Source organism: Pyrus communis, chromosome 6 (genome assembly GCF_041283825.1).
Source record: "Pyrus communis isolate YQ-2024b chromosome 6, ASM4128382v1, whole genome shotgun sequence".
In the NCBI taxonomy this organism is placed as follows: Eukaryota; Viridiplantae; Streptophyta; class Magnoliopsida; order Rosales; family Rosaceae; genus Pyrus; species Pyrus communis.
The window spans coordinates 5,048,691-5,070,000 of NC_142570.1; the positions used below are offsets into that span (position 1 = coordinate 5,048,691).

The 21,310-nt window shown below is 38.9% G+C and overlaps 2 protein-coding genes across 7 annotated transcripts; one reads left to right on the top strand and one right to left on the bottom strand.

Annotated features, from left to right (window-relative positions):
* Nucleotides 1-139: 139 nt before the first annotated feature.
* On the bottom strand, nucleotides 140-5,568 carry LOC137711690 (protein STICHEL-like 2). 6 transcript variants are annotated; one of them, XM_088695508.1, is made up of 9 exons: nucleotides 5,243-5,568; nucleotides 4,950-5,044; nucleotides 2,935-4,615; nucleotides 2,612-2,831; nucleotides 2,148-2,297; nucleotides 1,797-1,985; nucleotides 854-1,598; nucleotides 716-773; nucleotides 140-557 (listed from the first exon to the last, which is right to left on the bottom strand). In XM_088695508.1, exons 3-9 carry the CDS (start codon nucleotides 4,519-4,521, stop codon nucleotides 483-485), a joined length of 3,024 nt encoding a protein of 1,007 aa, XP_088551634.1. In that variant the 5' UTR covers nucleotides 4,522-4,615; nucleotides 4,950-5,044; nucleotides 5,243-5,568; the 3' UTR covers nucleotides 140-482. The 6 variants fall into 6 exon arrangements, with proteins under 6 accessions (XP_088551634.1, XP_088551631.1, XP_088551633.1 ...); XM_088695505.1 differs by having other exon boundaries at nucleotides 2,127-2,297; XM_088695507.1 differs by having other exon boundaries at nucleotides 4,950-5,106; nucleotides 5,243-5,532.
* Nucleotides 5,569-9,876: 4,308 nt separating this feature from the next.
* Nucleotides 9,877-16,994, top strand: LOC137710162 (uncharacterized). The gene is made up of 2 exons (XM_088695510.1): nucleotides 9,877-10,578; nucleotides 15,563-16,994. Exons 1-2 carry the CDS (start codon nucleotides 9,880-9,882, stop codon nucleotides 16,793-16,795), a joined length of 1,932 nt encoding a protein of 643 aa, XP_088551636.1. The 5' UTR covers nucleotides 9,877-9,879; the 3' UTR covers nucleotides 16,796-16,994.
* The last annotated feature ends 4,316 nt before the right edge of the window (nucleotides 16,995-21,310 follow it).

A 21,310-nucleotide genomic window follows, 5' to 3' on the forward strand; every position in this document is an offset into this window, starting at 1 on the left:
ACATGAAACCCCTTAACTGTTTTTTTTTCCAGAGATTCAAATAAATGCACCTTACCAATCCGGCGATGCTCGTATTTTCTCATTTGAATAGAAAAGGGGCCCGAAACCTTGATTTAATGATGTATACAGAGCAAAGGCATTGTAATGAATGTTCCCTTACATTAGAAGTAAAAATACCACTAGACCGAGAGTTAGTAGGGTACACACCGGTTGAATAGTACTGTTTTCGTAAGCGAGGCATGTACGAAACCAAACTAGAAACACTTACTAGATCGGAGAAGAAACAGTTCTTGCTATATACTATATAAAACCCTGAATCCGGGTCCTGAAAATATCTATAACATCAATGACAACCTCCGCAGATTGCAAAATATAAACCTACAAAAAAAAAAAAAAAAGCGATATATGAAGTTGTTTCGAGCTCCTCTGCAACCGTCATGATAAATTATGGTTATTTTCTCTGGTGCTCCTCCTTTGTAGAACTACTTAGCAGTTGCGCAGGGAAGAACCCAACACCCTCGGTTCAAATGTTGTTGCTTATGTCTCAACTGCAAGGCCTGCAGATTTAACACGCTTGAATTAGGCAGACCTTATCTCGTTAAGTATGCAGTGAAAGAACATCTTCTCCCTTGTTTTTGGTCCTAAAACTTCAACGAAAAATCAATTTTAATTTTTCAACATACGATTAGTACAGTCCTGTAGTTTTTTACTATACCTTTCCCGAGTGAAGCGTTGGGGTTCTCCAACAGAGCATGGCTGAATTCTTCTTCAGTCTGCAGTTAAAACAAGAAGAATCTCAAACCCAAAGTTTAAGGGCATCAACATATGGAAAGAAGACTACAGCAACACTTACACATTCTCGTTTATACAGCTGTCAGTGTTGTTACAGGCACCGCTGCAGAAAACATATGAATCATTTCCCACGAGACACGTACCAAAAGATGTCTTGCTTGGGCTAGATGATGCAGTCTTGTTATGTTGTTTGGTGCAACAGGTCGTCTGAGAAGCATTTGACGAACGGAACTTCTTTTGAAGCCTCAGAGTTCTAGGAAAACAATTTGGTTGATGTTCAGGTTCTTCAAAAGATAAAACATGGCATTCATGGTTGCTTTCCTCTTCCTTCGAAGAATCAACCACTAACCCAGGTATCTTTGACATATCATCTTCAAATGATCTGTGGGATGAGGCGGTCCTTGTGCTGAGTATATTTCCTTCGCTATTTCTCAAAGTACTTACCACCACCATTCTGTCACTGCAGTTATTTGGCATTTGATAAGAACACTCAGAGGAGCAAGGTAAAGTAGGTCGGTCACTAAACATGGGCCTTTCAGATGTGTACTCAGAATAGTCTGAATCAGTTCCACGTTCGGTAGATGATTGTGACTTCTGCTGCATTCTGCGGGAACAGCTGAACAACCTAAAAGATGACTTCTTCACTTTCGCATACTTGGAATCAGAAGCACAAGGTACAAGATTGATCCTGATCTCCACATTGCAACCACATATAGATTGAAGTGAATTTGCAATGATCTTCCACGACTTCTCAGCCTTTGATACATAATCAGGATGGCAGAATTCCAATTCAGCTATTGCTAAACCTACAATTAAGCATTAGAGGTGAGAACAATTTGCACATACACAAATGTCATATAACAAGTCAAACTACGAAGATAAAGTTGATGATTTGAGATGATCTTGATTTCCATCTTCCTCTGGTTTTTATATATGTTTCATGTGGTTTGTACCAGAATTTGAAGATCAAGGATTATTTACTAGATATTACTAGACGAATCTACCTTGACCAAGAAGCAAGGAAGACAATTTTCCTTGTTTCTTCAGAAAATTCTTGAGTGAATTGGATAGGCATAAATCTGTAGCTCTCTTCCATACGGCTTCCAACTTTCCATCACCATCCTTCTGCATGTGCAACTTGTCTGGTGTATTTAACTTGCATGAACAAGTGGCAAGATTCTTGAAGCTGTCCGCTGTGGATGATGTACCATCAGAATAATAGCAAAATATATGAAAGTTCAGCCATACTAACTAGAGTTTATGGAAAAAGAAAAGCCTTTCACGAACGGAATTAAAAGGAAGATATTTGTCAGTCAAGCTAATGTCTTGCGTACTTCTGAAACACAATTTTGTACCATTTCCATCCGAGGAGGAAGACTCCACAGAGCTTAGCTGCAGCAGAGCTGCAGCAAGCCATGTCGTTTGATTTTTGGACACCCTTAATTGCTTCTCAGTTTCGGAGAATACTCTCAATGCAAAGGTCAGTTTCTGCAAGTCCGCTTCAGCTGTGAAGAAGAAAATTGAGAGAACAGCACCTTAGTATAAGCATATAATCATGAGATGACAGAGAGTAATTAACAGCAGAAGGCATGACGATTAATCAACAAACATTAATAATGTAGCAAAACAATTGTTGGACTGCCTGAAAACCATTAATAATTAATTTCCTTGACCATTACTCATGAGTCATGACCAAAATCAAACAAAACTTAGGGTCTAAGAAAGCATGCTCAAAGAACTTCCATTTCCTGTATAAATTTTGTAGGGAGCTTTCAGAGAGTAAGTGACAATATTACAAGCGCAATCTTAAACAACTTACAGGTGTGCCTGCTACAGAACTTTTTTCGGACTTCAGAAGCATTGTCCTGACATTTACCAGCAAGAATGTCCATAACAAGATTTGCCATCTGTGATATCAGTTGCATAGGATCAACCCGAGATCTCATCAACTCCCTGGCCTTTATTACTGTATTAGAAGTGTCGGATGACAATGCCATATCTAGCAAACCCAGTAATTCATCATCCGAGATGGCTCCAATCTGCATTACAATAACAGGGAAATTTTCCTGTAAATACTGGATAAATAGAATGCGATATATATAAAGTAAATAAATGAATAAAAATAGACTGCCAAGCACTCACAAGCTCGTATGCCAGGCCCATTGTGACTTTTTTGCCAAGCAAACTTAGCTGATCAAGCACCATCTCTGCATCCCTAAGTGAACCGTTCGATTTGGCAGCAATAAAGTCTACAGCACCCTGATCAAATTCAAGACCCTCTTCAACACAGATTCTCCCTAATCTGCTTGCAATATCAGCGTCCTTAACCCTTGGAAAGTGAAATCTTTGAGACCGTGAAACTGCACTTCGGGGAAGCTCATTGACGTCGGGAGTGATCATCACGAAGACAACATGTTGAGAAAGGTTATCTATGCTATTCAAAACCGTTGCCCATGTTTCCCCATGCATCAGGTGGCACTCATCAATAATCAAAACCTTAAACCGTGATGAAAGTGGAGGAAGAGCTGCATTCTTAATAAGAGATCTAACCCTGTCTCTTCGATTGATTCTCACAGAATCAACTTCCTTGATGTCCCCACTCCTTCCAGAAAAGTACAAAACACATTCACAGCAGAGGCCACATGGCCTATGCTCCTCATGCGAAAGGCAATTTAGCGCAGCAGCAAAAATCCTTGCGGCAGATGTCTTTCCTGTACCACGAGGGCCATGGAATAGATAGAATGAGGCTATTCTTCCTCTAGAGATGGCTCCCAAAAGAGACCTCGCTACTACGTTTTGTCCCACCAATTCATTAAAAGATTTTGGCCTGAATTTCTGACTCAGACTCCTAGGATATGGACTCCTTTCATTGCCAATGTGTTTCAAGCTCTTCTGTTCATAAAGCGCACTCTCATCTGCATTCTTGTATAACAAAGGAAACTCATCTACGTTGAAAGGGAGGTTAGCTCCTCTGAATCGAGGGGTTCTTGACCAGCAGCAGTTGACCTCACAACTAGGACGGTTGTGATCAATGGCATCAGCCTCTTCATTTACGAATAAAGATGCACTATGGCTTGAAAGAGCATCACTTGCTGAGCGGCATGGACTGCAAACTTTACGAAAATTACCAACTTCCCCGGACGAATTTACATTATTTTTGCGTTGTGATTGTCTCTTTGATGCAATCTGATCTGTTCTTTCTAAATGCAATGATCTACCAGCTGCTTCATAATCCCCATCCTCCAAAGGGTTGACGCGTGTCAAGGCCAATCCTTTATCCATTTGACTGCCGCAGTGTCTATCACTGAGTGATTTATTTCCATACACATCTTCCTGATCTGATCCTGAAAAATCAAATTCTTCAGCTTGTTTACTCCTAACCAGACGACTTCCTGTACTTCCAATCCACTCTGAATTCTCATGCAAGATCAACCTAGATTTTCCTAAAGCACAATCTAATTCAAAATCATCTATGCAATCCCCTCCTTGTCCATACAGACCCGGATTCTTTGATCTAAAAGAACGATGTTTGTCAGAGCCACCTTGGAAACTATTCATGAACCGCACAGAAATGTCATTATTCGAATTCGTTTCCCAGTTCACATTCTCAACCAAGGCAGAGTACTTGCACATAGAATTAGTATCAGGATCCCTTAGAGACCTCACCCTCCTCAGTTGCCCGAGAGTTTTCGAGATAGGAATATCAACAGAATGTCGCCTCCCATCCATCTTTTTCCCAATCAAACACAATAACTCAAAAGAAATTCCAAAATTCACCCGCCAAACTCAAATTTCAGCACCCAAAAGAAGCTGCATTCCCAACCTGAGAGAGGCAAGCCAACAATACACACATTAAAAAGGACACCAGAAAAAAAACTCGAATAAACAAAACCGGTAAAGAATCGCGGTAGCCTTGATTTCGCAGAGAACCATAAACCACAAAACTGGAAACAGAACACACACACACACACACACACACACACACACACACACACACACACACACACACACACATATATATATATATATATATCAGCATTGCCATATTAGAGAATAAAGTTCAAAACATGAGCATTTTTACCGAAATACAGAACAATGCAGCACCCTTTTGCTACAGAATAACACCATGAAATTCAGAAAAGCCACTTTCGTCCTACCTCTGGATACCAAAACCAAAACCCCAGAAAGCCATTCCCAAGAAAAAGCATCAAAAACTCACTGCTGACTACTCCATTGTCCGTCCCACCAAAACCTGCAATCCCATTCCCATTAGTCCACAACACCATCATCCATTCCAGCTCACCACTACACAGTCTAGAGAGAGAGAGAGAGAGATGTAGAGAGAGAAAAAAGTCAAAGAGAGAATCTTAAAATTCAAAATCTAAACAAAAAATACAATAAAAATATTCGAAGGCTAACAAAAAAGGACAAAGTTTGAGCGAACCCAAACCTCCGAATTAGAAATTAATCTTCACCCGCTTCGAAATTTGGGAAATTTTTCAAATGGGCAAGCGCAAAAGTTTGAATAGAATAAAACCTAAACCCTAAAAACAGAGGGGGTCTCGGTGGTTGAGCTCCGTGGAGGAGCAGCAATACGAAGGGGAAGGCGGTAGAGGGGCGGTCAGTGGCAGAGTTGTAAATGCGGTGAATGGGAGGGGTGGTTAGGTTAGGGAGTGCCATTTTGCTTGTTTGAGAGGTGCCGACGTGGACAGCGAGGAGAGGACAGAGATAAATTTGGTCAGAAATTTTCTGTCGCTTGTTGCAGAGTTTATGTGCAGAGAGAGAGGAGAGAGAAAGAAGAGAGTAACGTAGGTCTGCTTGTCAGTCTCGGAAACTGAGACAAAGGGGTGTTTTGGTAATTTCGGACTAGGCGGTTTTAGTTAGTTTGGTCCCGGGAAAAAGCTGTATCTAGAGGTAGATTCCGTTGGGTATCCTTTTGGATTTTTCCCACGCGCATGAGTGGCGCGTGTTTTTCCATTTTGGTCTGTTTGCTTCCCGGGAAAATGGAGGAAAAGTCAGCAAAGTTTGAATTATTTGAGAGTCTGTGAGTATACAGTAAATTGAGGTGATTTTTTAATACTACAAATATAAAAGTATTTGAGACTTTATGTAACATGGCCCCTGTTGAATTTGAGGAACAAAAATAGTAAATTTTACAGGATTCAAAACGAAATGTTATAGGAAAACGTAAAATTTGTCAACTTTTTAAAATTCTTCAAAGTAAATTTCTAGTTGAATATATATGAATGTATAAATTTCTTTAAAATTCTAATTGAATATATCCGAATTTATAAGGATTTTAGTAAACTATCTTAAAATTCTAATTAAATACACGTTCATTTCAGAGAAGACGTTTTAGTCAAAATAGTCTTTAAAATTGGCATAACTCTTCACTTTTATCCATGAGATTAGAAATCGATAGAACTGTCCTTTAGTTTGTCCAAAACATTTTGACCATTCGGTCAAAATTCTTCATTAAATAAAAGATAAAATGACACAAATACCCTAAATTTTTGTCAATCATTTTGGCCAATTTTTTTATTAGTTTGAGTGTATTTTTATCTTTGTGGTCCTTATTTAATAGAATTTTTTACAAAATAATTAATAGTGGACAAACTCAGGGACCACTTCTATTGATTTTAAATCTCAAATAACAAAGTGAGAAGTTATGCAAATCTCAATGACCATTTTGGATTAAAAAAAAAAACTTTAGAAAATAACTTAAAATTCTAATTGAATACTCCTAAATTTTTTTAAAAAAATTTAATAATTTATCTTAAAATTATGATTGAAATTTGAATTTCAAAGAATCACCAATGTAAAATATCAAAGTTATTTGTTTCACTTAGGTATAGGATTAAAAGCATTTTCATACCACATAATTCTTCTCATCCACTTTTTGATTAGTCAAAGTTCACCAAATCATATGCTAACCCATCAATTTTAAACACAAGATTACATGATCACGTTGCGTCGTGTCACAACTTTACTACTCGAGTTAAACATATTGGCATAGTTTTAACATAAGCATGGTTACCACCTCGAAGTCGAAGGCGTTTCAACTTAAGACTAACTTGCTAACTTCGTTTTCGTTCTCTAGTTGTTTGTCAAAAAATTCTCGCTACATTTTCCAAACAACCAAAAAGTTTCTGATATTTGTTGTGTTGAGTAACAAAAAAATGAGAATCACTAGATCTTGTTGAAGGATCCTAAGTTATGACCTCTAGAGAGTACTATTGTACTTGTAGAAAAAAGAAAAAAAAAACAGATATAGAGCTTGTTTGAAAGTTATTATAGAATGATTGTAAACGTTTTTGGTGAAAATGTTTTTCAAACCAATCCTTAATAAAAATTCAAGTAAATATTAAAAAAGCACTTTAAGTGCTTCCTGTAAAAAATACATTTCTGATGCTTCTTTCATAAATCACTTAAAATATTTTGAAATCCAAAATCAATTTCACAAAAAAAAAAAAAAAAAAAACAATTTCAATCATTTTAAAACACTTTCAAACAATGACGGAGCCATATGAAGGCAAAAAAAGGCCTAGACCCATCCTGAAATTTGATAATATATATTGTTTGCTAATGTTTTCAATAAATAGCTTGTAGTGCATTAGTAAGTGTAGTTCGAAACATCCACAGGCCCTAGGTTTGAAAATTTATGAGTGTGTAAGAAGTAAAAATAAATGTGTGAATAGCAGACTTCTAAATTTTTCATGCCAATAAAAACCCCTCATAGGAGTGATTTCTAGCTCTGCCGCTGCTTTCTAACGAGCCCATATTAACCCGTTTTGTATTGACATGTCATGAATGTAAAAAGTACCACAAGAAACGCTAGTCGTAAGGGCAATAAAAATTTGCATCTAAGAGCAAATATCTTGAAAAAAAGCCTGGCAATGAAAATGGAGAAAATCCTGTCAGTCAACCACATCCTGCATCTCACAAGAGCAAGATCCATGGCATTGACAATGGCAGCTACGAGTTATACAACTCTTGCTCCTCCCCCGCATCGCCAACCACCGTTAACGGTTGCGAATTTCAAGAACGAGAGAGCCACAATGATGACAAGAATCAACATGAGACCCCCAAATCCGATCCGAATGAGGGGCTTGAGTACCACCAGTGATCAGATTCCGAACAAGGATTCACCCGTCGCACCTTCAGCTGTTAACCCCTGCCATGATCTCTCTTACAACGTCGTCGAACCATACGAGTGCAAATCCGAAAACAAGAAAAACTTATAGAGAGAGAGAGAGAGAGGCCGAGGTGGACGCTTCGTGTGTAGATAACAGACTTCTAAATTTTTCATGCCAATAAAAATCATTTCTGACTTCGCCACTGCTTTTAAGCGAGCCCGTATTAAGGGGATCTATTCAATTGAGAATTTAAGATATTTTAATGGATTTATAAATCCATAGATTTTTATGGAGTTTAACTGATTTGTAGAGATTCTACGTAAAATTTTAATTCAATTTTCTCGAAATCTCATGGGGAGAGATGAGATTTGTATATGCTTAAAATACACTACAAAATCTCTTCAATTCCCTCTAATTCCTCAACTTTTCCAAATTCTTTAAATTTTAATTCTAATTGAATACACCTAGAATGTTATAAACTTCTTTAAAATTATTATTTAACACACCTAGATTTCTAAGGATTTTAATAAACTATCTTAAAATCTTGATTGAATACACATTAAAGTTTAGATAATCATTTAAAATTAAATACTCTAGATTCATTAAAAGAATTAAAATCCTTCAAAATTTCCATTGAATACAACCTTCTAACTTTTTCGAAAACGTATTAACATGTCATGATGGCATTACCAAAAAAGTAAACACCCACCTACATATTTTACTCCTCTACATAGCAATGGGGAAGACGGCCTCTTCACTGCGCATTGCACCTATATTTTGATACATGTATGACTTTCAACTTTATAGGTCCAGATACCTGCTCACATAGCGAGTAGTACGGCGAAAGATAAGAGGGTTGTCCATAGTGTTGGTATTTATGAATCATTGGCTTTCCTTTTAGCTAAATTGCACGAGCCGTCGATGGGGAGTAGGTTCCTGTGTGCCCTGATATTGATGATGAAAAACAGAAAATATAATTTCAAAAAAATGGTAAGTGTCATGTGAAGGAGTCAAAAGGTTGAAGTGTAAATGTTAGTTCAAAGGTTTACTAGCATTTCTCTTTTAACGACTATGACGGTGATATTCTCATACACTCACTTTTTTACCTATTAGTTGTCAGATCAAATGATTTAAAGAGAATTGAATGACATAAATCAACAAAAAGTGTGTAGAATATAAAAAGTACTACAAGAAACGCTAGTACTAAGGGCAATAAAAATTTGCATCTAAGAGCAAATATCTTGAAAAAAAAGCCCCCCAAGGAGCAGCGGAAATATATTCGCATCAACGTTGTGTAGCTATTGTTATTAATCGTGCGACCAGGAGCTAGAGGGGAAAGGGTGCAGCCGACGGAGAGGAAGGAGGAAGGGATGGGGGTGGGGTGACAGCAGTCACGGCGGTGGATGATGGGTGAGTGGTGAAGATGTGAAATTGTAGGAGAAACTCTGCTACAACATGGAGTTTTTTGATGAAATTGTAGGATAAAATCTGCTAAACCATGGAGTTTTTTGGTGAAGTTGTGTCGCCATTGTTACTAATCTCTTCTCTAGTGATGGAGTCTCTCCTAAACTCTCACCCCTCTTATTTTAAACGGTTACGATTAAATCATGAAACATTTTTTGTTGACTTTTTATAGAAAGATATGAACGAAAAAAATAATGAGAGAGGATGAGAGAGGATTAAAAAGGGGAGAAAATCCTACTCTCTCCGTTGATGAGGAAATATACACTAATTTCTCCTCAAAACTCTCTTTCGTTTCTCTCTGTTCCATCTTGGTTTCTCTTACTCTCTACTTTATTTTCAACATTACGGAAATAATTATCTTTTTTTTATAGTATTCAAAAAATAAAAGATAATGAGGAATTTAAACGGAGCAGGCAGTTGCTTGACGTCCAAGTATTTAGTTCTATATTAAAAACGAAAAAGATGCCCATTCGTTGTTATCAGGAAAATGGAGAAAATCCTGTCAGTCAACCACATCCTGCATCTCACAAGAGCAAGATCCATGGCCTTGGCAATGGCAGCTACGAGTTATACAACTCTTGCTCCTCCTCCGCAGCTCCAACCACCATTAACGGTTGCGAATTTCAGGAACGAGAGAGCCACAGCGATGACAAGAATCAACATGAGACCCCCAAATTCGATCCAAATGAGGAACTTGAGTACTACCAGTGATCAGATTCCGAACAAGGATTCAGACGTCGCACCTTCAGCTGGTAACCCCTGCCATGTTCTCTTTTACAACGTCATCGAACCATACGAGTACAAATCCAAGAACAAGAAAAACTTAGAGAGAGAGGCTGAGGTGGACGCTTCGTGTGCATATCTGAAGCAACTGCTGCCGCTGGCCTGGTCCCATGATCCCTTGACCACCCTCAAGATCATTGCTCACCTAATTCACGGCAGACTTTATTGGGAAGGGTTTTACACGGCGGCATACTGGCTCCACCACAACCACCCCAAGACCCTATTGTGTTACGCAACATTTGCCAAGTCGATAGGGAAATTGTTTGAACTTCCGGAGATTCTGTACCGTCTTCTAGAAGACCAAGACGGGAGAAGGGGGAGTGAGAAGAAGACCCTCGCCATGGCCAAGAAAGCTATTGAGAGGTACAAGCGTGACCCGGATTATAAGTTGTTATACGATGAGGTTGTTGGAAATTCAAATCAAAAAAAGGGTGCTACTAGCCATTGTTGAAAATCAATGTCAAAGTTAGGCATGGAAAGTTAGGCAATGTTAGGTATGGTTGAATAAAAATTATTAGGTGCATTTAATGTGTTTTGTGTGGTAATAAGTAATCTTAGTTTAATCATTTGGTTTGCTATAAATACCCAAGTTCTCAAGCATTGTAAATCATCCCATCCAAATCCCACTTCCAATTGTGAAGAAGCTTGTAAGCTTTCTTATTCCAATAGTTTGTAAACCTTTTTCATATATCAAAGTCCAAGTGTTTTGCCAAAGCTTGTTGCTTCCCTCCTTTCTCTATTTCTTTCTTTGTCCAATTTTATTTGAGAGTGCAAAGTGAAAGAGGTGTGATAGAGTTTGTAAACTTATCACCCACATATTTTGGTATTGAGTTAGTAAACTGTCAAATACCAACAATTGGTATCAGAGCCAGAATACCATTCTGGCAGGTGCAGCAGTTATGGCGTCCAACTTAGTGCAACTCCAAGTTCCCACATTGAAGAAAGAAAATTATGAAAGATGGTGCATCCAATTCAAAGCATTGTTTGGATCACAGGAGCTATGGGAAGTTGTCAGTAGTGGGTATGTTGTACCCACTGCCGAGCAAGAAGCCGTATATACTGCGGATCAAAGGAACACTCTCAAGGACTTACGAAAGAAGGACCAAAAGGCGCTGTATCTTCTATACCAGGGTTTGGAAGATTCAACGTTCGAGAAGGTTGCAGAAGCAACAACGAGCAAGCAAGTATGGGATACACTCAGTACAATCTACAAAGGAGTAGATCGAGTCAAGAAAGTGAGGTTACAATCACTTCGAGCAGATTTTGAAACTGCTCATATGAATGAAGGGGAGAGCATCTCCGACTATCACTCAAGGCTCATTGTGATAGTAAATCAGATGAGGAGAAATGGCGAGAGACTCGATGAAGTACGAGTTGTGGAGAAGATACTCCGGTCACTCACATCTAAGTTTGAGCATGTGGTGACTGCCATTGAGGAATCCAAGGATTTGGAGGTGATGAGCGCAGAAGAGCTACTAGGATCCCTCCTAGTTCACGAGCAACGCATTCAGAAGAATGCAAGCCCCACAACGCTAGAGCAAGCTTTGGAGTCAAAGTTGAATATTGACAAACCAAATAAAGGTCGTGGGCAGTGGAACTCACGTCGTGGGAGCTCATCCAACCGTAGCCGAGGACGAGCCCGAGGAAGAGGTCGAGGCTATGCACAAAATCAAGGTCAGTCTCAGGAGTGGAGATCTACTCGAGGAAAGGCGCATATCCAGTGTCACAACTGTAAGCAATATGGACATTATGCCAATGAATGTTCACATAAAAATGGTGAGCATGTCAACATGGCAGAATCAAGTGGAAATACTGATGAAGAACTTACAGTCTTACTAGCACACCATGATTCCAGTAGCCAACAAGATGTTTGGTATTTGGACTCTGGTGCAAGCAATCACATGTGTGGAAAGAAGGAGTTTTTTGCCGAACTCAAAGAAGGGGCCTATGGATCTGTAAGTCTTGGTGACTCCTCAAAGTTGCCAGTTGAAGGCAAAGGGAAGATCAAGATCATCCAGAAGGATGGAAGAGAAGAATACATCTCCGATACCTACTACATACCAGGTATGAAGAGCAACATTCTGAGCATTGGTCAACTGCTCCAGAAAAGGTACATTATACATATGGAGAACATGCTTCTCACTCTCAGGAATGCAAGGAGAAAGCTTATTGCACGTGTTCGAATGTCAAAGAACCGGATGTTTCCGTTGAATTTGAACACAAAGATTGGAAGCTGCAACATCGGTGTAATGGAAGATGAGTCATGGAAATGGCATCTTCGATTTGGCCATCTTAATTTCAATGGCCTAAAGTTGCTGTCAAGTGGAGGAATGGTTCGTGGTCTACCCCAGATTGAAGCCACACGCCAAGTATGTGAAGGTTGTGTGCTTGGCAAGCAAGCACGACTATCGTTCCCTGTTGGTGATACATGGAGAGCAAAGGCACCACTGCAGTTGGTGCACACAGATATATGTGGTCCATTGGATCCCATGTCTTATGGAGGTAATAGGTATTTTATTACCTTCATTGATGATTTCAGTAGAAAGACTTGGGTCTATTTTCTCAAGGAAAAGTCAGCTGCCCTAAAAATTTTCAAGGAGTTCAAGGCACTCACAGAGGCAGAAAGTAACCACAAGCTTGTGGCTGTGAGATCAGATAGAGGTGGAGAGTACACCTCCAATGCTTTCCAAGCATACTGCAAGGAGCAAGGAATTAGGCATCAACTTACTGCTGCCTATACCCCACAGCAAAATGGGATAGCCGAAAGAAAGAATCGAACCATCCTTGACATGACAAGGTCCATGCTTAAGGAGAAGAATTTGCCAAAAGAGTTATGGGCAGAAGCTGTAGCTTGTTCGATTTATTTGTTGAATCGATGTCCAACAAAGAGTGTCAAGAGGATGACACCACAAGAGGCTTGGAGTGGATACAAGCCGAATGTTACACACCTAAGAATTTTTGGGTGTGTTGCATATGCTCAAGTTCCAGAAGCCAAGAGGAGGAAACTTGATGATAGAGGTGAGAAGTGTGTGTTTGTGGGCTATAGTGAAGAGTCCAAGGCATACAAGCTCTACAACCCACTAACTGGCAAACTAGTGGTTAGTAGAGATGTCATCTTCAGTGAGGAAGAGACATGGACGTGGAACAACAAAGAAGTCAGTAAAGAGAAGATCGTCTCCACTAATTTTGAAGAACCAGAAGTTGTACCACCGATTGAGCAACAGCCTGCTCAAACAATCACAACAACTCCAGTGCACAGAATTGCAAGGAGTGGTCCTACATCTAGTGAGGAAGGCAGCTCCTCAACTCCAGTGAGGTTAAGGAGTCTCACAGAGATTTATGGACAAGAAGAAGAAGAAGAAACCAACCTTTTCTGCTTGTATGCAGACCACGAGCCTTTCTCATTCAATGAAGCTGTGGAAGAAGATTGTTGGAAGAAAGCCATGGAAGAAGAGATCCATGCCATCGAGAAGAATGACACTTGGGAGCTGACAAAGCTCCCACCAAATCAGAAGGCTATTGGTGTCAAGTGGGTTTACAAGATCAAACGCACTGCAGATGGGAGTGTGGATCGATACAAATCAAGGCTTGTAGCAAAGGGCTACAAACAGAAGTATGGAGTGGACTATGATGAAGTCTATGCTCCAGTTGCGAGACTTGACACGGTAAGATTGCTAATCTCTCTTGCCGCACATCATAAATGGAAAATTTATCAACTAGATGTCAAGTCAGCCTTCCTTAATGGAGTACTTGAGGAAGAAGTGTACGTGGAACAACCGGAAGGCTTCCAAGTACAAGGAGAAGAAGATAAGGTGTATCGTTTGAAGAAGGCTTTGTACGGCCTCAAGCAAGCACCACGAGCTTGGAACTCAAGGATCGACAACTACCTTCACCAAAATGGATTTCAGAAATGTCCATACGAGCATTCAGTTTACATGAAGAATGGTGAAAAGGGGGAGTTCTTAATTATTTGTCTCTATGTAGATGATTTATTGTTTACAGGAAACAATGAGGCAATGTTCCATGAGTTCAAGCAATCCATGTTCAGTGAATTCGAGATGACTGACAATGGATTAATGTCATACTTTCTTGGCATAGAAGTGAAGCAAGAAAGTGATGGTATCTACATCTCTCAACAAAGGTACATGAGAGACATATTGAAGAAGTTCAATATGGACAAGTGCAACACTGTCAATACCCCAGTCGCAACTGGATTGAAGCTGTCCAAAGGAGGAGAGGGTGAGTTTGTAAACTCAACAGTGTACAAAAGCCTCGTTGGAAGCCTAAGGTACCTTACAATCACAAGACCTGATATAGTTTATGGTGTTGGACTCGTGAGTCGATACATGGAAACACCAAGGGAGTCTCATTGGCTGGCCGCCAAGAGAATTTTGAGGTACATAAGAGGTACTCTAAACTATGGTCTATTTTATAATTTTGGTGAAGATGCAAAATTATTTGGTTATTCAGATAGTGATTGGGGAGGTGACCAAGATGAAAGGAAAAGCACAACTGGCTATGTGTTTTTTCTAGGATCAACAGCTTTCTCATGGACTTCAAAGAAGCAATCAATTGTTGCTTTGTCATCATGTGAAGCCGAGTATGTTGCTGTAGCCTCAACCGTGTGTGAGGCAATTTGGTTAAGAAATCTGTTGAAGTCAGTGTGTCATCCACAAGTGGAATCGACTGTGATTCATGTAGATAACGTGTCTGCAATCAAACTTGCAAAGAATCCTGTTCAACATGGAAGGAGCAAGCACATTGATACCAGGTTCCATTTCCTAAGGGACCATGTGAAGCAAAAGACAATTGAACTTGTCTACTGTCACACCAAGGAACAAGTGGCAGACATCTTCACAAAGCCATTGCCAATTGAAACATTCCGGCTACTGCGTGAAATGCTAGGAATGAAGGCGTTTTGATTTGAGGAGGTGTGTTGGAAATTCAAATCAAAAAAAGGGTGCTACTAGCCATTGTTGAAAATCAATGTCAAAGTTAGGCATGGAAAGTTAGGCAATGTTAGGTATGGTTGAATAAAAATTATTAGGTGCATTTAATGTGTTTTGTGTGGTAATAAGTAATCTTAGTTTAATCATTTGGTTTGCTATAAATACCCAAGTTCTCAAGCATTGTAAATCATCCCATCCAAATCCCACTTCCAATTGTGAAGAAGCTTGTAAGCTTTCTTATTCCAATAGTTTGTAAACCTTTTTCATATATCAAAGTCCAAGTGTTTTGCCAAAGCTTGTTGCTTCCCTCCTTTCTCTATTTCTTTCTTTGTCCAATTTTATTTGAGAGTGCAAAGTGAAAGAGGTGTGATAGAGTTTGTAAACTTATCACCCACATATTTTGGTATTGAGTTAGTAAACTGTCAAATACCAACAGAGGTCACGGATGTTTTTGCAGAATCCTTGAAGTCTGATCTTGAAAAATTGAAGCAGCAAAATCTTAAGCGTGAATATCATGGTGATTATTTTGATGATAGTGATGATGATGATGATGATGAGAACTGTGAGAAGATAAGTGATGCTGCATACAGTTGCGTTTTCAACCGCCACTATACCTGGGTCCCAATCCGCGCCACTTTTCTGTGTGAAAACATTGCAAGGAAGGTTTTCCCGCAGGAATCATATCCAGAATACCAAGGTGCTAAGGAGGCCGATTACACAAGAAGAGTCACCGACCGGCTTAGGAAGGAGATTTTGAATCCCTTGGAGAAGTACTACAGCTCTATTAGAACCCATATGGGATTTGGAAGGATGCCCTTTGATGTTGAAAAGTATTTGGAGGAGGTGAAAGCCGACAAGTCCAAGATTGTGGCCAATGCTTTACTTCCACATGAGGTCCTACGCTATGTGAATCATTCGAATTTAAGGCAAGCAGCTGAGCTTCAGTGGAAGGCGATGGTGGAGGACATCTACTTAAAGCAAGGGAAATTCAAAAACTGCTTGGCTGTATGTGACCCTGGCAAGACATGGATAAGGGGGCTCCAGGAGGATGTGTCATCTGCGTTGGGAATTTTGGTTTCTGAATTGAGTGAAGAGCCATGGAAAGGAAAAGTGATCAGTTTCAGTAAGTCGCCTGAGCTGCATTGGATACAAGGGGACGAATTTAGGTACAGGTGCGAGTTTGTTAAAAGGATGGACAGCAACCGTGCGTGCAAGTGCGATTTTGTTAAAAGGATGGACAGCAACAGCTCTACTGATATCAAGAAGGTGTTTGATTTGATTCTCGAGGTGGCTGTAAATGAGAATTTGGAGCCAGAGCAGATGATCAAGAAGGTGTTTGTGTTCAGTCACCAAGTCTTTAAAAAGGAGGATTATCCCTATGGTGACTGCTGCTCGAAGTCGGATTATAAGGCAATACAAAGGAAGTTTACAGAGAAAGGATATGGAGATGTGGTGCCACAATTAGTGTACTGGAACTTGGCAGATAAATTCTTTCATGATGACGGAAGGCCATTGATCCCTTATACACAACCAGGGGTGACGATAGTGTGCGATTTTTCCAAAAAATTGCTCAAAACTTTCTTGGAAAATGATGGGGAAATTGGCCCGGACAAGGTCATGGAAGCCGCCGTATCCGATGAAGAGTACCAGCAGCTGGCTGTAATTGACTGATCTACTATAATTTTTAGTGGGATAGTATGAGAGAGGCTTAAATTTTACGTATTTTTTTCTTTGACAATAAATTATGGTGAATCATATCAGCTTTAACCTCAGTAAATTATAATTCCATGTTCTTTGTTTAGCTGAATGAAATTTTTTCGAGTTGTATCATTTGCGAATTGCTTATACGTGTTTATGTTTTGGCAGATTACATTTTATATGAATGTCGGGCAGAAAGAGGGACTTGTGTTGGAAATTACACATTATGATTTGTATGAATAGTTGCATTGTTCCACATGCAAACATGATGCCAAGTAGTGAAGAACTAACGCTTTTGGTTTGAAATATTGTATATTTCTGATAGGTTACATCTTTTCATCAAACAGTGCAATGGGTTCTACATAAACCCAAAGACACCAAGACGTGCACATAGAGAATTAGTGAGCCAACTCTTAAGAATTAGTGAATCAAATTCAAATTATGCAATTTGACTGCTTTTGATTTTTTTTTTTGGTCGAAAACTGCTTTGGATGTTGTTGTTGTTCCTATTTTAGCCTGCATAACAAATACTAAAATTAACAGCTTCCTTCTTTTTTTCGGAAAAAAAAATTAACGGCTTCCTTTTGCTGGCGAAGTATAGAGGAGCTTAATTCTTAAAGGGAGAAGAACAACTCGTCATTCCAAGGGAATCCACCAAATAAATTAGAGTTTAGGTGATAGGAAGAAAATACTATTTACTAAACCAAGTTATGGTGTAATTAGTTTGGATTTTGAGGAATTTTAATAGATTTATAATTCCATCGATTTTGATCTAATTTAATTAATTTGTAGAGGTTTCATGAAAACTTTTGATGCAATTCTCTCAAAATCTCAAAGGAGAAGGTGCGATTTGTTGCTTAAAGTATTTTTAAAGGCAAATATCTTGAAAAAGGTCCCTAAGGAGCAGTAGAAATATATATTCACATCAAAGTAGTGTCGCTATTGCTATTAGGAGACTAAGATCATCTCCAGATCTTTGCCTCGGGAGCTGAGATACCCATTAATCCTGGCTATTAAATTTAGTCGTGCGGCCATGAAGCTAAGGGTGCAGGCGTTGGGAGAGGAAGGGTGAGGGTAGGATAACGGCAATCATGGCGGTGGGTGACTGGTGAGTGGTGAAGATGTGAAATTGTAGGAGAAAGGCTGCTACATCGTAGTGTTTTTTTGGTGAGGAAGAGGTTGATGATGAGCCCAACTTGGTCGTCGAATCCTTGCCACTGCGTACTTGGTTGGTGGAGGCAATCCTCACGTTGGAAACCACCACAGGCGAGAATGGGAGAATAACAGAAGATGTGAAAGAGTGAAGGAGTGAGTCTTTGTTTTGCATGAAAAATAGAGAAAATTTGTGGCCGTAAAATGTTTCTCGGACGACTATAATTAGTTTATCCCCAGGATACGCATATAAATGAACCGAAGAAGATCTCTACGCGTTATTAGGGACGAATGGCGTCAAATTTTTGCACCTATTGGTCTATCTGCCACTTTGGAAAGTCTTGTATGAAAATATTCAACGAATAATTTTTTTTTCAACCATTTTAAGACCTGATCCAACCTAGGTTGAAGTAAAACTTAAAATTTTAAGTTCTAAACCTATCCCAACTTACTTCAATTCTTAGGCCAAATATGAGTCTTAATCCAAAACTCATTTTTGGGACAAATTTTGGCCAAAATTCTCTCGTGAGTTAGTGGGCTGTTCGACCATATATATGTATTCTTTTAGTTTTATATTTATAAATTCATTGAATTTAATGGCTAAGATCTAATATGACCAAATTCAATGGTAAAAAAAAAGATTTAACAGTCCAAATTTAAATTCAACCGCTAAAATTATTAAAAAAAACAAATTCATGTGTTTCATATTTTTTCAGAGTATCATGGTGTCGTTTAGTGGTTTTTCAATATTTATCGGAATCTAAATATTTTCGGTTAAAAAGTTTATAAAATTAAATTAGGATAGTCTACATAATTTTTTATTTTACAAAAAATTATTTAAGAAAAAAAAATTATCCTAAATTCATTTTTTAATAATCTTAGGCTAAAAATTTAACCCATAAAAATTGAAGCAGAAAAACTATTTTTAAGTTAAAACCTAAATTTTCTCGGTTAAAATTTTTATATTTTAATCCAATTGTTATGGTGTAAGCAAATGTTTCCGCCCAAAATACTTCCAATGTATATAAAAAAAAATTATACACACAATCAATAAAATATTATTTATTTGGATAACCCAATACAATCTTCATCTTCTCCGGAAAAATTAACAAACCTTCTCTTCAATCCCTTGTTCTTAATCTTTGATGAAGTTGTGCGAAATAAATCTCGAAGCATGTTTCCCATGAATCTAACTTCTTTAAATTACATTCTCTTAATTATATATTTTTTGGACTTAATGTTTAAGCGTATAACATTTAATAGCACAACTTTAAACAATAATCTTTACCTTAGATTAAACCGAATTAGTTTAAGCAATTTCTTAAAGTATGAAAAAACCATGAAGTCCTTTATTAAATATTTCAAATAAAGATCTTAAAGCTCAAAATATGTACTCAATACCAGTACATTGTATTCTAAATAAATTTGGTATAAATTGTCTTAATGAGTTATTTTGTTAGTTTAATTTTAGTACATCGATATTTTTACATTAAGATGAGGGAGTTCACATCATTCTAGCTATATGTATACATGGCTTATATTCACCATGAGCTTTAGTAATTTTTTTATTTTAGAGTGTATATTTTGAAGTATATTTTTCTTTTGGTATTTCAACCTTTGTAGAAATACAACAAGCTATTATCAAACTCTCAATAAACTTCCCCACTTTTCATAGTCAAGTTCTACTTAAGTTCAATTTCTTGAAGGCTGAAGTCACATTACTTCGAACTTGACAGTGACGATCAGTCGATTCAAGACTTACTATCATAAGGGACAGTCACTTATCTAGCTAAGTTAATCATCAAGGAGAGTCTTCAACAATATGCTTTAATGGACATATAAGCGTGTTGTGTTGTCTTTCCTTCGACCAGATTTTTATTGCATTAGGTTTTTCTAGCAAGGTTTTAGCGAGACAACATTATTCTTGTTCAACAACTTATCAATGTGTCTTAAATTTTGTTCAATTTTGCTCCTTTACTTTGGTTTTGTTCCACTGAGTTTTCCAAACAAGGTTTTATCGAGATTGTCACATCCCGGTCTCCCGCCTTGAGGATATTGTCCGCTTTGGCATTCCTAGCCTGGACTAGGTCGCAGACACCAGGCTACCGCACGGTTTTGTTTTTGCAGGCCGCAGCCCCAAAAGGCCTCCTCAAAGGGTACCACCAGGCATGTACATATAAGGCCCAAAGACCACGCCCTCACGGGCGATGTGGGATACTACAATCCACCCCCCTTAGGGAGCCCGACGTCCTCGTTGGCACACCACGGCCGTGAGTCTGGCTCTGATACCAAATTGTCACATCCCGGTCTCCCGCCTTGAGGATATTGTCCGCTTTGGCATTCCTGGCCTGGACTAGGTCGCAGACACCAGGCTACCGCACGGTTTTGTTTTTGCAGGCCGCAGCCCCAAAAGGCCTCCTCAAAGGGTACCACCAGGCATGTACATATAAGGCCCAAAGACCACGCCCTCACGGGCGATGTGGGATACTACAGAGATAACTATCATTGATTGGTCAACATCCAAGAAGAAGTGCTGTAAATATTATTTATTAAGTGGTTGTTCATTTTTGAGTCAATATGTAATATAATTAGTTGAGACATATTTTCTATATAAATCCCAACACATTTTCTGTATAATTTCTCCTTCAATCTCTCTCTCAGATTCTCTTTATTCTCTTTTGATCTCTGTTACTCCCTACTTTATTTTCAACATTATGGAAATAATTACCTTTTTACACATTAAAAAAATAAAAGATAAAAGATAATGAGGAATAAACGGAGCAGGCAATTGCTTGGCGACCAAGTCATTAATTAGTTTCTATCTAAAAACCAAATACATTCCCACTCGTTGTTATCACGAAAATGGAGAAAATCCTGTCGGTCTACCACATTCCACATCTCACAAGAACAAGATCCATGGCGGCTCCGAATTATACAACTCTTGCTTCTTCTCCACGGCTCAAACCACCGTTAGCGGTTGCGAATTTCAAGAACGAGAGAGCCATTTCTAGAGCCACAGCGAAGACAAGAATCAACATGAGACCCCCAAATTCGATCCAAATGACGGGTTTGAGTACTACCAGTGATCAGATTCCGAACAAGGATTCACCCGTCGCACCTTCCGCTGGTAACCCCTGCCATGATCTCTTTTACAAGGTTGTCAAACCTTACAAGTGTATACCGAACAAAGATAAACCAGGAGGCAGAGGCCGAGGTGGATGCCTCGTGTGCATATCTGAGGCAACTACTGCCGCTGGCTTGGTTCCATGATCCCTTGACCACCCTCAAGCTCATTGCTAACCTACTACACGGCAAATTCTTCTGGGAAGCGTTCTA